The sequence below is a fragment of the Rosa rugosa genome, chromosome 6 (assembly GCF_958449725.1).
Source record: "Rosa rugosa chromosome 6, drRosRugo1.1, whole genome shotgun sequence".
NCBI lineage: Eukaryota > Viridiplantae > Streptophyta > Magnoliopsida > Rosales > Rosaceae > Rosa > Rosa rugosa.
The window spans coordinates 1304307-1320004 of record NC_084825.1 but is presented as its reverse complement, the minus strand read 5'-3'; the positions used below and the strand labels follow the sequence as shown (position 1 = coordinate 1320004).

The 15698-nt window shown below is 38.3% G+C and overlaps 2 protein-coding genes across 3 annotated transcripts; one reads left to right on the top strand and one right to left on the bottom strand.

The window, feature by feature from the left end:
* The first annotated feature begins 550 nt into the window (after nucleotides 1-550).
* Nucleotides 551-5625, top strand: LOC133713465 (protein gamma response 1). Of its 2 annotated transcripts, none has more exons than XM_062139505.1 (5): nucleotides 551-704; nucleotides 789-853; nucleotides 1056-2163; nucleotides 2466-3102; nucleotides 4786-5625. In XM_062139505.1, the coding sequence occupies exons 3-5, from the start codon at nucleotides 1065-1067 to the stop codon at nucleotides 4952-4954; spliced, it is 1905 nt and encodes a 634-aa protein (XP_061995489.1). In that variant the 5' UTR covers nucleotides 551-704; nucleotides 789-853; nucleotides 1056-1064; the 3' UTR covers nucleotides 4955-5625. The 2 variants fall into 2 exon arrangements, with proteins under 2 accessions (XP_061995489.1, XP_061995488.1); XM_062139504.1 differs by having other exon boundaries at nucleotides 780-853; nucleotides 4786-5624.
* A 1634-nt stretch (nucleotides 5626-7259) lies between these two features.
* LOC133714811 (DNA damage-repair/toleration protein DRT100) lies at nucleotides 7260-8786 on the bottom strand. Its single transcript, XM_062141064.1, has one exon. The coding sequence runs from the start codon at nucleotides 8661-8663 to the stop codon at nucleotides 7563-7565; it is 1101 nt and encodes a 366-aa protein (XP_061997048.1). The 5' UTR covers nucleotides 8664-8786; the 3' UTR covers nucleotides 7260-7562.
* Nucleotides 8787-15698: the final 6912 nt, after the last annotated feature.

Genomic DNA, 15698 nt, shown 5'->3' with positions numbered 1-15698 from the left:
AGATGAAAGTGATCAAATCAGGCGCTTCATTTCAAATTTCTCAAGGATGGATTGATGTTTCGTACCGTAAATCCGAGTCATTCTTACCTTTTTGAAAAGGGGGAATTACTCGGTCTGTATAGGAAGAATTGTGGAAAAAGTATCACCTTTCAGGGAATAGAAGTCGTTCATAGATTCTGAAACTAGATTCGTAATATCTCGAGTTCACACTGGTAATTTACCGGAAAAATCTATGGAACTTATATAGATGCTTGAAAATTCAAAAATAACTTTAGTTAGCACTTTTGATTGAGGTTTCGAGTTATGCAATAACGAGCAACATAACCGCTCATTTGCATGAGATTTTTTTAGAGGCGTACAATATACGTAGAAAGTCGCTCTGATGTTCTCGTTTGAGGTTAAAGAAGGATTTTAAAAAAAATAAATTATAGTAATGTTCAAACTAGCAACAAAAATGGATAGTAATTTTCAGAAAAATTTATCAAAAGAAACTTAAAGCGCCACAGAAAAAAAAAAAAAAAAAAAAGGAGGAATCGTGCCCGCGAAGTTTTTCGAAGTAAAATATAACGTCCCGCCATTAGAGAGTAGAGAGCTGCTGGTCTAGTAATAAAGAAAGAAACTCGCTTCCAGATATGCCCCTCCAACCCTAGAAGAACCCAACCCACACTGACCCAGATCTTCTACCCTCTTCCATTTCTACTCAGGTAATTAACTTCTTCTCTGTTCTCTCTTCCATTTTCCATTCTGCGATTTTCAATTTTGATTTTTGCTGCAATTAGGGGCTTCAGAGAAGACCGGAATCGGAATCGGAATCGGACTATTAGACTTCCGGCGTGCTACCTTTTGAATTCAGGTATGTACTATTTGTTCTCACATTCATCCAAAACAAATCTGGATCCGTGAAATTGTTGATTATGCTATTCATTTGATTCTTGAGCTGTAATTGTAGTTGCTTTGGTTGATTGAGTCGTGTGATTTTGGCTCATTGTGCTGAATTTCATTGATGGAATTGCAAATGTTGCTTTTTGTTTTATGCTTTCAATTTGTTATGTCAGAATTTGGGGATGGAGGAGACTACCAGACAAATTTGTTTCCCTACTGATACTCAATCTCCTGATATCAAGCTTGCTACTCTCCTGCTTGCTACCATTCAGGAAGCTAAAGACCGGATTCAGGAAACCAAACACCGGGTTTACCAGATCGAATATGTCTTCCTTACTCAGCTATACCCCTTATTACAATCCAAGTCCGAAACTCTCCAGAAATTTCAAGATGAGTGGAAATCAAAGGAAGCTAATCTCTTGCTTCAAATTGAAACACTTCGAGCTGAAAACGAACTAATCGTTGAAGAGAACCGCTCACTCAAGCTTGACAGGGAAGAGCTGTTCAGAGAAAAGGAAGACATGATAAACCAACTGCGAGATGAAGTGACAGGCCTACAACTAAGGAGTGATGAGCTGGAACAAATGCTTGACCACAAGTGTAAGGAAGCCGATGAGGGAATGGAATTGCGGAGTAGGTTGCTCGAAGAGGTTGAATTGAAAGACAGTGTCATTGTGAGTAAGGGAAAACAGCTGAAAGAGAGTGAAGAAAGTAGAAATGTGCTTTCTGCGAAAGTGAGTGATCTTGAAAAAAGAGCTGATGAGCTCAAACAAAATCTGTTCAAGAAGATTGAGTTACAAGCTTCTGAGATCGTGAACAATGAAAAGCTTTTGAAGTATCGGGAAGAAGAGAAAAAACTAATGTTGACCAAATTGAAAAATGTGGAAGAAAATGTTAGCCAGCTCCAGAAGGAGCTCCTAACAAAGAATGAAGAAGTGGAAGATTGTGCAAGAGAGAAAAAACTTCTTCTGAGAAAAATGACTGGTTTAGAGGAGAAAGTTAATGAGCTACAAGGGGATCTCAGAGGCAGGGCCGGTGAAGGGGCCAAAAGAAGGGGTTCGACTGAAAATTTACACCAACAGGTTGAATCAATAACCGCAGATTTACTGACCGAGAGGAAGAAGTACGGGGAACTTACTGCTGCTTACAAAAGTCTAAAATCTCAGCACACATATCTCCGCAGCAAATATGGTCTTACCAAGGAGAATATGCTCCCCCATAATAAACTGGAAGATGAAAGTGATTTATTGAGAAATGATCAGAATCCATCAACATTCCATGGTATGTTGTTGTTGCCTTGTCCTTCTTTCCTTATTCCTTTTTGTTTCCCATGATTCCCATACTGAACTACTAAATATAGTTTTCCAGATGATTATGGGTTGGCTTGCTGTTGTCTTTTACTTTTGGATTGAAGTGTGATTCTTAGCTTTTTATATTTCCTGAACTTTTGGTGGTCTCTTAATAGTAACAGGCTGATAGTAGGAATGCATTAACTTAGCCTATGGTTGATTTCTCTGTTGTGAACTTGTGATCTTATTTGTTCATTCCTTCATTTAATCCATTATCTGTTTCCAAAATTGTAGATCTTGAAGATAAAAATCAACATGCTTCTCCAGCTGCTTGTAACATAAAGAAAATGAAGAATGAAATCAGTTTTAACAATAACTTGAATGAGGGCAAAGTACAAAAACCAATTCAAGCAACAAGTCCTTTCTCTTCTACTTCTGTTTCACCCAAATGTCCTTTCACTGTAAAATCTGCTCCAGTAGCTGGTAGAAAGCGGTCTGCATCGTCCTGGATAGACACGAGATCCCGCCAAGGCCAAAATGGGACTGACCCACACGATGATTTTCTTGACACCCCGATTGAGAACGTAAGAGCAAACTTGAATAGATCAACAAAGGAAAAAGTTACTGATCTTCCAGTTCCAGTTCAAAATGACTCAAATTTAGGTAGCTCTGATGATGAAACACAGGATGTGACTGCTGATCATCCTAGGCTACCAAAGCAGCATATGCCAGTTACAGTGGCTGGCAAAAATGGTTTCAAGTATGTGGAACCTGTAAGAAAGAGGGCTGAGCGGGAAAATTTGAAAGGAGTTGAATGCAAACAGTGCAAAAAGTTTTATGATGCTGTTCTTCCAGATGATGGTGGCAAGGACAATGATAATAATAAGCATGATTTCCGCTGTGAGCATCATGAAGGTGTTTCTCGACACAGGTATAGGTATCTTCCCCCTTCAACTCCCGAAGGATTTTGGAATATTGGATTTGAATCTGAAATGTGATATTGGATAATTTGTTATTTATTCATTCTTTGGTAGAGCTATGACTTGTATTGATTTCATATTCCAATTTCACGGTCTTGAAAGACTTGATTAGGTATTATCACCAAAAGTAAGAAAATGAGCCATATCACCAAAGCACAATTCATGTAATTGTCAATTAACTAGACCTTTGTTAAGTGTAGAGAGAATAGTTTCATAGTTTTATATCTTTGCATACATTATTAGAAATTCAAGATCTGAATTTGGGATATAAACTGGACTGTTGAATATTATAGACGGAGAACAGAAGATTACAGATAAGTGTTTGATATGAATGGTTGTCTTTAAAAGAATGTTTTTAGTTGAGTATGCATTTTAGCATGTGTTCCAACAACTTCCTTTAATTGTTGAATTAGATGTTTGGTAAAATAAAAATATACCATTGGAATTGATAAGGGTTCATTTTGTTGCAAAATTTCTTAATATTGTGTTCCTGCACCTCTTCACGCTAGTAGGAGTAATTCATGTGATGGATTTTACTTCTATTGAGGTTACACTGTTTGGTGAAGAGCCCATATAGACATAGCTAGCTATATTAGATACCTGGTCTAACCATTGCGGAGCTGGTGCTCAATACTCCTCATATTGGATCGCTTTTTTTGGATATTCCTACACGTTAGTAAATAGTCCCTCTTTTGGGTAATTGGGATTTCTTATGTGTGGTCTATTGCTATTAAGATGACTTACCGTTGGTGGTTCCAATACTATTACGCTTTTGGGGTAGAGAAACCCAGTAAGTATATAGAGCTTCATTTGATACTTAGCCTAACCTATGTGAGACTAGTGCCCAACAAATTTTAGGTGGCATACAGCACAGGGGTGTAGGGTGGGATGAATTCTTGCACTCCTTGTGTTCTTACTCTCCAATATCTTCATTTTTAAGATTCTGTAGCACAGGGGTGTAGGTTGGGATGAATTTAGGTAGAGATCATTGGTTTGGTTCCCCCTGCAAGGAAAAGGAAGGATAGATGCATTATTTTTTGTATTCATGCTTTATGTTATGCTTGTAAATGAATTCTTGCACCTCCTTGTTTTCTTACTCTTCAATATCTTCACTTTTAAGATTCTATTGCATAATTTCTTTGCTTTGGTCAATACTAGTAATCATGCCCAACTGGTTGTTTGAATAACGGCTCTTCAGTTTCATTATGTCAAGATCCATTTAGTCAGGTTATAATTCCAAACCTCTGGAGTTACTTGCTCAGAATGCAAAATTAGGTGTGGATTTAAACTGTCCTAATATTTTGCTTTATGTATTTCTTATAAGACTGTTTTTAACGCTGCTGTTAGTGTGTGCCTCTAGATATAGCCTTCAAAATACTTAATCATGGGTATGCTCAAGTTAAAAATGAGTCCTTTTCAAATATAATCTTGGCAAACATTTTGTTGTACCCTATAAAGGTTGGCAGTGCTTTAATTGAGAGTTAGGTCCTTTGAAAATTGAAATCTTTGCAGAAACTCTTGCTTACTGTCTAATGAGACTTTGATACAAATAATTATTTAATGATATGAAAGTAATGTGTGATTTGCATTTAAGTACTTTAATAGAAGAAAAATCTTAGACTTGATTAATGCAGGAGCATAGGATCGGGGAAATGTCCCTATTACTGTATTAATGGAGGTTGTCAGCTTTCAGTTTGGTCTCTGGGAATTCAAACTGGTCTTTGGCACCTATGGCCTATGGTCATTGGTGAGTGGAACTCACTTATGCTTGTGAAACCATGTTTATCTTTGCTATTATGCTAGCAAAACCATACATACATTTTTGTTCAAATTCTTAAAAAGTTGGTTGTGCTTCTTTACTATTAGGAGATTGAACCCCATTGTATAAACTCTTTGCTAACTTTCTCCTGAAACTTTGATTAATTCTTAGTGATGTTAAATGGAAAACTCTCAGTACTGGGAGTTTTGGAAGTAATTTATTGCCTCCTTTATAGATTTGAAGAAGAAATATTAGACTGGCAGAAGCATAGGACTGGGGATTGGTCCCTTGGTCCCTACTGGTATATTTAAGGAGGTTGGTCAAGTATAGATTTCGCTGTTAAACTATTGGGATACAAGTTGCTATCAGCTTCATTTTGGTCTCTGATATTAAAGACTGGTCTTGATCCTTATGGGCTGTGGGGGGTGAGTGGAGCTCGCATATGCTAGTAAAATCATGCTTATATTTGCTAATATATACTGACTACCGAGAGAAGTAAGGGTCTGAAGTCTGTGGTGGGGCAGTGTCCCAGACCGTCCCTGTGTGCAGATTAAATGTGAGATAATAAAGGAGGGAGGGATAGCAGTAGGTAGTCTCATAGATCGGTAATGTATTGTTGCGTGAGACTTTGACCTCCAACTTCTGCAATGTTACTTGCTACTACATATATGTGCAGCATAAATGCAATGCTGTGCTATCAAGACAATAATGCAAACGGAAAGAATGGGCTCACCACTCACCATGTCCCCCCGTGATCGTCTAGATTTCAATGTCGAGCCTTACTGGGGAAGAATATGATCTCTTATTTATATCATCTTTCTTTTTTATTTTCTTTTTTCCTTCCTTTCAGTATGTTAAATCTGCTGTATATGATCAAGATGATGTTATTCTAGGATATATGGTTGGGTGTTTTAAGTTCTAGTACTGAAGTTTGGTTTATGTTGGACATATAATTGAATGTGCATGAAAGAGAGTAAGGTAATATGTTTGTTCCAATGTTTGACTGCACTCGTAAATTAGAATTATACAGTGAATGTTAATTTCATATGTGTTGTCAACATAGTTTCTCAGCAGCTTACTTTTCGGAGGGTAGTTTGGAAATTTGAGAGCAAATCACTTTAACTTGGAATATTCAAGTGAAGTTTCCATGTGACTACAGAAATTAATGTAGTTGAAAACATAAGAGGAGTTGATGCCCGACCTACCTTACACTTATTATTGTCTCGATTTGCATTATTGAGTTATGTATTGTATCTAAGTGCCTTGATTTCTGTTCGAAATCTGGCAAATAATTCTGAGTTTGATTTGTTTTCTTCAACTTATATATCAAGAAGAAAAGATATCTTTCTAGTTTCAACCTTGAGATTTATGCACCACCTTTAACTTTCCGAGTGATTTCAACAATATCCAACTTGTGTCATTCCCTGTATCCCTACATCAGCAAACACATACTAGTGGGTGGATGGCAATCGCTTTCGGCCATCTCCTCATGTGTCTGAGAACTTTATGATGTCTTTCACGTGATTGCTAATATTTCTCTTTTATGGACTCGAAAGTAAAGCTAAATCAGTGGACAAGAGGCACAAATTCTTGAAGCTATTTTGTTCTTCATATGATTATCACAAGATTTCAGTTGATACACAAAATTACACATACATTTACTTTGAATAGTTAAATGTTCAAACCGTCTCGCGCACAAGTTTCAGAGCTGCAAATTTTGATGGAAGTTTCTGTCGGTAAAATGTGACAAGCTGGGAACAATATAAAAAATTACAAGTTCAAATTTTACCGACGTCATGGAACAGATAAAGTGAGAATTAGAAAAAAATTTCAATAGAATATAGTCTATTTATTTTAGTATCCAAAATGACTTTGCTAGTCAAAATGATATTGACTTTAAAGTCGATTAAAATCTAGTATGAAATTCTCTAATAAACCTCAATTAATTAATTACTTATTGATTGAGAGAACATTTTCATTTAATGAGCTTTCATTTTTTGTTTTTTTTTTTATCAGAGGTGACGTAGCAAGTCACTTCGGTGACGTTCGCGAGTTAGAACACACTTACCCAGTCATTATTCAGACTAAAGTCCATGAGAGTATCTCAGTGAAGTCAGACTAATCCCCGACCACAAGCGCACGAACCCGAGGCCCCTCAAACATGCTGGCTACAAACTGATAGGAGTTTGGACTCGAACGCTAGAAATGAAGATTTCATGCTAAGCCACTCGACTAACCTTATCACACATTGTGATTAATGGACTCCCATTTGGACATTGTTAAAAAAATAAATGTTCAAAAAGGACTTCCATTTGGGTGTAAGAGATTAGAAAACAAAGAGAAGGTAAGTAGAGTAAATGCTCTTCATAATTGATAAAATTATCATGAGATAATACAATATACAACCTCCACAAATAAAGTAGGCGAATATGTTTGCTCGCTCACTCACTCAATCACTCGGTATGCTATAATTTCACGTGCATGCATCTGATCCTGCCCGATCTGTCTTTCAACTCACGACAGAAATTTACAGAAGCATATATTTAAATTTTGATTCACTGTCACAAACAATAATACACAATTACACAAATCAAACCCACGTCCACGTACATCCCGGAATTTTGGAGCCAAACGGTAACTATTAACTTATCATCAACAAGTCTTCAACGGATTCCCGCAGAGACAATCGTTGTTGGCAAACGACGACTCTTCCATATGATCGAACGGATCACCCACCGGAATGTTCCCGCAAAGGTGATTGTGGCTCAGATCCAGGTGTCCGATATACTTCGCCGACGACAGCGAACCTGGTATCGCTCCCTTCAAATTGTTGTACGACAAATCCAGAGCCATGAAGTAAGAATTTCCGTGAAACACGTCAGGGATGTTGCCTCCAATGCTGTTCCGGCTCAAGTTCAGGATACCCAAACCGTGGTTGCTCAACAACACCGACGGTAACTGACCGGAAATTGAGTTTCCGTCCAAGTTGAGTGTCGACAGAACCCGCATTTTTCCGAGACTGTCTGGTATCGAACCCGAGATCTGGTTCCTCGACAGGTCCAGGTCAGCTAAGCGAGGCATGTTGCCGATGGACTCGGGGATAGATCCGGTGAGTTGGTTCCCGCTCAGCAATACTCGGCTCAACATTTGTAGCTTCGAAAATCCGGCCGGAATTTCGCCTGAGAGTCTGTTGTTGCGGAGGTCCAGGTGCATTAACCCGGCGAGGTTGATCATGCTGGCCGGAATCTCGCCGGAGATCTGGTTGTCGGCAAGGTTGAGGACTCTGAGCATCTTCAGCTTGCCGATATCGGCCGGAATGACGCCGGTGATTTTGTTTCCGATGAGGTCGAGGACTCGGAGGGAAGAGAGGAAGGTGAGGCATTGGGGGATGTCGCCGGTGATTCCCTTCCAGTCGGCGAGGACGAGGGTGGTGAGGCTGTCGAGGTTACAAATCTCGGGGGCAATGGAGCCGGACATGAAGCCGGACTGGCCGGACTTGGAGAGAATGGGGTCCTCGGACTCGCCGCGGAGGTTAATGTCGACGACACGGCGAGTTGAAGGGTCGCAGCTGACGCCGTGCCAGTTGAGGCAGCAGTCGGTGCCGGACCATGTGTTGAAGAGGCCGAGTTTGGATTCGGTGAGTGAGGCCTTGACGGCTTTGAGTGCTGCCAGGTCTGTTGGTAAGCAGGAATCAACAACAGTAGTTGATACAATGGCGCAGAATAGAGCGACGGCGATCAACACTACCCTCATGGTTGCGTCCTTCAGACTCTGTATTGGAACGTTGAGGTCTGTGAATTTGAATGTGTGCGCTACGAGTGAGCTAGCTAGAGTGAAGAAGAGAGAGATGGGTGAGAGGCTATGGAAGTTGATGGGGGGTTGGGGTTGTTTATATACAGAGGTTTGTGGACAAGACTGTGACTGTTGTCGCTGCTCGACTTTGCATGTGATGACAGTCTACGGCACATGCATTGATGGCATTGCAGTTCAACACATGCAGTACATATACAGTGTAGGTCTATTATGAAATAATTATATATATACTGAATCCCATGTAATATATAAGCAAATCATTGTGGTAATTTAGGTTTGTTTGGTGTTTTTATTTGAAACATTTAATGGATATGTCATCGAAAACTCAAATAAAGACTCTATTTACTTTATGCAAGAGTCATATTAGATACCACTTAGGCATAGTTTGGTTCGTGAAATGGAAAGCTCAAGAAGAGAAATTTTATCATTTTTCTGTATTTAGCACGTCCAAGGAAGAAAAAACTTTTCTGCATGAAGGAAAAATAGAAGGGAAAGCAGATCCTCTCACACCCCATGTGATTCATTTTTTCTCATACTTTCTCTGTATCAATTGCAAATTAATTACCTAATATGAAGACCATTTTAAAGGTTATTATTAACAATTTTATTTAAGAAACTTTTGAATCTAATTGTTTATGTTTTGATAATTAGTGCTAGAGACACCAATTTTTTTTTTTTTTTTTTACCAAATTCTAATTCCAAATGATGTGGCAAAATCTGCATGGCCCACATCATTAGTTTTTTTTTTTTTTATCGGGAAGTTAGGTTAGTAACTCACACACCCATGCAGTGGTATCCCAGCACCTGCACCGTCAATGAGGCGAAAGCCAGACTAATCCACTGCACCGCAGACGCACGAACCCAAAGGGTCCCTCAAATTTGCTGGCCACGGGATGGAACTGGGATTCGAACGCTAGACCTGGGGGTTCCAGACTAGGCCGTTCAACCAGCACATCACACCACGTGGTTCACATCATTAGTATGTGTTGATGTAATCGTCAACTAATAAACGAAGTAAATTTCTTTTAAGAAAAAACATTATTACATATTCTCGTTTAGAAAAAAAAATTAATTGCTTTTAATAAAAGAATTGAACAATCACGTCGAATCAATTCCTAAAACGTAAAGCAAAACTCAACATCTCTTTTATGAATTACCATAAATTAATCGGTTTATGCATGTTTGATAGGTTTAGGTCTTTAGGGTTTGATAAAAAAAAAATATACATTTTTGATTAGCAAGCAACTTAGACTATGGATATAATCATAAAAGAATCAAAAGAAACTAAACATCCAGAGAACCACTATGATTTTTTTTTTTTTTTTTATCATTGCAAGTATAAAATGGTTGATGAATTTCTAAGGGAGAAAAAGAAGAGTGACGATGAGATACAATTATGAGATGGCTAGAAGTGGATAAATATTGACTTTAGTTGCAATTTATGTTAATTATTTTGGGGACAGACTGAAAATATGAAATCAAAAGTGATGGTGTGTCATTTGTTATGTCATTTGGGATCCAAAATTTGGTATACAATTTTGTGATCTCAACCGTTTTCCTTTGATAATAAAGATACAATTGGCAAATTGATGTTACCTACTTTTTTTTTTTTTTTTTGAGGGAAACTGTCAACCACTTTATTAATAATAATCATAAGAGAAATTACAACTTATAGATGTAGAAACTACATCAAAATATAAAATAACAAGAACAATACTAGATGCAACAATGCATCGGAGATAAAACCTAACAAGGGCATAAAGGGATGCAATTAAGCATTTGATGAAGCACCGAACATAATCCGGGCTTTGTAAAACGGTACCAATAGTATGGCCGACCATACTTCCACGCAAAGATATACGTCGAATAGAGGGTAACCTTCTATCAAGGTAACCGGCGGTAGTGTGACCGACCTTACCCACTCCACACAAATTAATACGTCGAGTAGAGAGCAATCTTCTACCTAGGTAGCCAAAATTCCAAATTCAGAGTATAGTAGAAAAAGGAATCCGTAAAAAGTCTCCTGGATCCCAAATGCGAATCCAAACAGAAGACAGACCCCAAACAAAGGCCCATCTTGAATAGCCCAAACAAAAAGAAGCCCAGGTCCATATCCACATGTGGGCACCCAAAATCTCTCTGGGCACCCAGATCGGCCTTGTCCTCCACCTCAGCCGTTGCGCCGCCGATCCAACATCCAGACTCCATCGACGACGGCCATCGACTGGCAAGAAGAAATCGACGTTACAGGCCGCGAACCCACAATCTGGTAGTAGCATCGTCAGGTGATCTGGCCGGAGAAAGCCCACTCTGATCGATCCCACCGACGGCAGTCCCCCTGAGCCGCACCCCCGCGCTGCTAACAAGGCTAGGCCTACCCTGGATCTAGGATGCCAAAGGCCGATCCTCCGGGCATCAGGCAATCGCCGCCGAAGATCCGAGGGCGCTGTCTCCGTCCACCGCCGAAGCACTACAGCAGGACCTAGATCATGGATCGCCCCGAACGGAGAGGATCCGAACGCAGTGCTGATAGAACCCGGATCCCAGGTTTGGTTAGGATCCGCCAGATCACGGAGCTGCCCTCCACCACCATCATTGAAACCGATTGCAGCCCTAATAACACGAGCAAAACCCGAAGGGGTTGAATCCCATCGCCAAAACGACGAGAGTAGGTTGCAGCAACCCGAAGGTTGAAGAGGAGAGATTCTCGAGTCCAAGAGACTCGACTGCCAAGGACCACAGACGCCGACGTCGCAATCCAAGAATATCGGACGGCAAAACCCTAGGGTTAGCCGCCGACCATAGGAGAGAGTGAGAGCTCTCATACTTTTTTTAATTACCAGATACTTAGATTGCTTTAATATGTTACCTACTTTTTTATTTATACACAAACCAAACATCAGAAAGGAAAGTAAAACACATTTTCTAATTACTTTTTTGGCGTCCCTAAACATTGGTGGGAAAATTAGTGGGAAATTTATTTTTCCGTGCTCATTGAAAAGATCAAGGAATTGAATTAATTTCTTTTTTGCAAACCAAACGAAGCTTTAGAACTCCATATTTTTTTAGTCTGTTCGTTCTTGTGTTCTCAACCTCTAATCTTAATAATAATGTGTTAAGAGCAACTCCAACAGCTTCCCCATATTTTGATTTTTCTCTATTTTAGAAAAAAATGAACCTCTTTTGCTCCAACAGATTCTCTATAACCATCCCTATTTTAAAGAAAAGGAGGAAAGAGAAAACCAAATTCCCTATATTTACAGCAATCTCTAAAATTTTAAGAAAGAATATGGAGATTTTAGATATTGCTGTAAAATAGGGAATCTGTTGGAGTTGGAGAAGAAAAAGATGCTAAATCTTTTACTTTTGCTTCCCTATTATACAGAAATTATAGGGAAACTGTTGGAGTTGCTCTAAGTAACTTTATAAGAAATGTCAATTGATTGTATCATTTGGGAAGGAAATAAAGGGTGATTGATCATTGAAGTAAGTGGCTTATGATTTTGAAGAGAACTTTTATGTCGGTATCAGAAATTAATGGGTAATCACTAAAGAAAGATTTCTTGTTTAATTGATGATGACGGTGATGATAAAATCAAGGAAGAGACAAAATAAAAATTAGATAGATCAGAAAGATTTGGAATCATTGAAATTGAATTTACAGATCACTGTAGGGACATATGTGAATCATGCTTGCTATAGCTGGATAGTGAAAAACTTACGGTTGTGACTTGAATTGGAAGAAATGAACAAAGCCAACGACAAAGGGTACGAATGCCGATTTGCCCTGTGGTTCATAAATCGACAAAGGGTACGAATGCCGATTTGAGCCAAAGCCTCCCCACTCCCAAGTTAGTGAAATTATGGAGTTGGTTGATGACTTCACACGCGATCTCTTTGTTAGAGAGCAAAGACGGTGAAGGTTTTTTTTTTTTTTTTTGTTAGTTGTGTTTTATGACAGTAATAAGTCCTTAGTCCTTACCTATATAGAGTAGGGTTATGTGGGCTTTAGAATGTGCACTTCATTGCAGACATAAGAGGCGAGCTAGGGTTTGAGATGTTATTTTGATGCTTATCGTTATCTAGGGTTTGGGCACTATGTCCCCTTATTGTATTCTGTATTTTCATTAATCAAGGCTTAAGAGCAACCACATTGGTCTCTTTCTTTTAAAAAAATAAGAGATGAGATAGAACATCTGTTAAAATTGAAATTTGTCAAAAACTCTCATATTTTTGGTAATAACAATTGCAATACCCCGAGTCCCACATTGGTAATGCGTTAGGAAGAACCACCATGGTATCTATAGAAAAGCCTAGAAATCCAAAAATAAGCTAGCACTTTTAGATGAGGCCTTGGGTTCTTACAAATGGTATCAGAGCTTTGACTTGGCCTATTGCCTATGTAGAAGCTTGGACTATGATGTACGATGCGGGAAATTCACCAAAAAAAAAAAAAAAATTACTGCCACCTTTTGAAAAATAATTGTTAAAGATCTATTGTCCTCAAAAGTTTATTATTTTCCGATGTGTTTCACCTTTTTCATGTGACCCCAGCACTAATTCAAATATGAAAATTGATTTTCTCATCATGATCTATATCTTTTATAGTTTAGATTTCATTATTAATCCATATATGGAGAAGATCATATATCTCTCTCTCCAAATTGAGTATCTAGGTAGCTTCTATATGAAGGAAAAATTTATAGTGACGTAGAAATAACAAGTTCACCAAATTGACTCAATTTATAATTTATAAAAGTAGAAGTCTAAAGTATCGAATTAGTGAAAATTAAAAAAAGTGAACGCAAGATTGAAACCTTAATACAAGAAAATTCGTGAATCTTAACATAACTACATAACCAATAATAAGAGTTATACGAGAAATCCCAAACAAGTCTAACCCATTTCAAAGAGGCCAAAAACACCAAAATCCTAATTTAAATTATTGTTGCTTTCTTTTCCGATCCAATGCCAATTATGACACTTACTTGCAACTCTTTTGATTGGTCCAAATGATTTTTACTTTATTTTGGTCCAAATGACTTGATTATGTTTGGCTTAGATTATGAGGGAAAGTTGTATAATGTCAGATAGGATATGGTCGACAATATAAAAGAACAATTCTCGGTTTGATCGCACATGGCTCTAGATTTTTTTATTGAAAACCTCAGTTATGAGCAGAATGATGATCATCATTATCTTGGCTAAAAATACAGGACCCTTCCTGAAATTTTGTAAAATCATTATGTATGTCTATCTCTATTGTTTCCCCATCTTCCTGAAATTTTGCAAATAGAGAGGCCTAGCGCTCTTTGTATGGGTGTCCTGTACCACCCTTTCGGCGTTGCTCTTGAACATAATGAAGATGGGAGAGAATAACATGTCTGGGTCCTTTGGAGAGGTTGTTCCCGGTGGCCAGTGCTAGTACTTCATGGCATGCTGATTCAATGCTTCAATACTTGGCAGATTCAGGGATTTGAGTGTGATGATACACAACATTTTATTTGAAACAAAAACTCTTAATCAAAGCATTTTAGATATAAGTATCCAAAAACATAAAAAGAATTACTTCTTCAAAAATCAACCAAATCAAAAATCATTTCCTCAATGTACAAAACATATATTTTTTGTGATACAAATAGATGATTAAGAGATCTATGAGTACGGTGATTTAGCATAAATGATATTTTAAATAGTGATTAAGAAAATAATTGGTTTCAATCATTACGTTATTGTTGGAGATATTTTAAATTTTATAATTTGGTGTACACCTTTAAAAAATATCAGAAATAATATGTGATCAAAATACACATTGGGCGTGGGGCCCAAACACAATCACCACCTCACTCTTTAATCGTCATTCTCGTAGCCTGGTCTAGAGTTGAACCTCATAGAGCAGAGCCTTTCAAGTTATAGTTCATGACAATGTCAATTCTTGTTTTTGGAATTTGGAATTTGGCATTGTCCAAGTAGTTAATGTATGAGACTGACCCTCTTTTAGGTCTTAATCGGTTTTTGTTGCTATTGAATTTCGGGTCTGATAATTAGACTACAAGACCACCTGGCCGCCACATCGTACTTCTCCTTTGTAGAAGCGTAGAACCACAAGCCTACAAGGGTAAGAAGCGAACACTCGTAATTGATAATTCACGGTCCATCTGCCCTAAGTTGCACCCAATAGGTAAGTGCTTGGCTCTTTTTCGTATTTCTTCCATTTCAGAATCATTTACCTTCCTGTCTGTTTCTGCATCTCCACCACATCCTTCAACCCAAGACATCAACACTCAACTCGTTCAACACCTCCAACTCTTTGCAACAATCTTCAACATCTGAGAGGTAGCACGGTTCTGATTTGCATGACCTTGTCACTCGTCAGCAATATCCTACAGGCTACAGTGCAAGAGTTGCCTGCTTCTGATGGCGCAATTAGTTGGTACTGGTACTAGTGCTAATTCATCAAACTTGATGGCTGTGATGGTAGCTTTATTAGGGCAAGTGCCAAACAGCAATACTAGGAGTGTGAAGCTAATTGCTCGCTGATGATCTGCTCTTGAGAGCTTTGCCATTTCTTATATTCACTTTCAAGTGCACAATGCTTTGGTGGGTACGCTCTTGCAGAACTAGAAACATTCAAGCAGTGCATATATAACTCGTAATCTCTGTGTGCGCGTGTCTATATAGGTTGAAAATGGTCAAGGCTTGGCTTTTAAAGAAAGCGAACCGATATTCGACATAGCATTTGACCCTACTACTATGCAAATGCCCAAGAATTTAAAACTCATAATCATTCCTGGTGACCATTAGCAGAAAGACTGGTAAACAATTAAGACAAACCCCAGTCTGTACTCAGAATTTAAACATTTTTCAATCCCTATGTGAACATATCACTAGTGTAATAGTCAAATATAACTCCCAATCTGAATACTTACTAAAGCCTAGATACTGATAGTGCCAAAGATGCACACATGTTATATC

Coding starts and splice junctions, on each gene's coding strand:
- LOC133713465 (XM_062139505.1), top strand. CDS start 1,065: ATGGAGGAGACTACCAGACAAATTTGTTTCCCTACTGATACTCAATCT. Junction 2,164..2,465: donor GAATCCATCAACATTCCATG/GTATGTTGTTGT, acceptor CCAAAATTGTAG/ATCTTGAAGATAAAAATCAA. Junction 3,103..4,785: donor GAAGGTGTTTCTCGACACAG/GTATAGGTATCT, acceptor TGATTAATGCAG/GAGCATAGGATCGGGGAAAT.
- LOC133714811 (XM_062141064.1), bottom strand. CDS start 8,663: ATGAGGGTAGTGTTGATCGCCGTCGCTCTATTCTGCGCCATTGTATCA.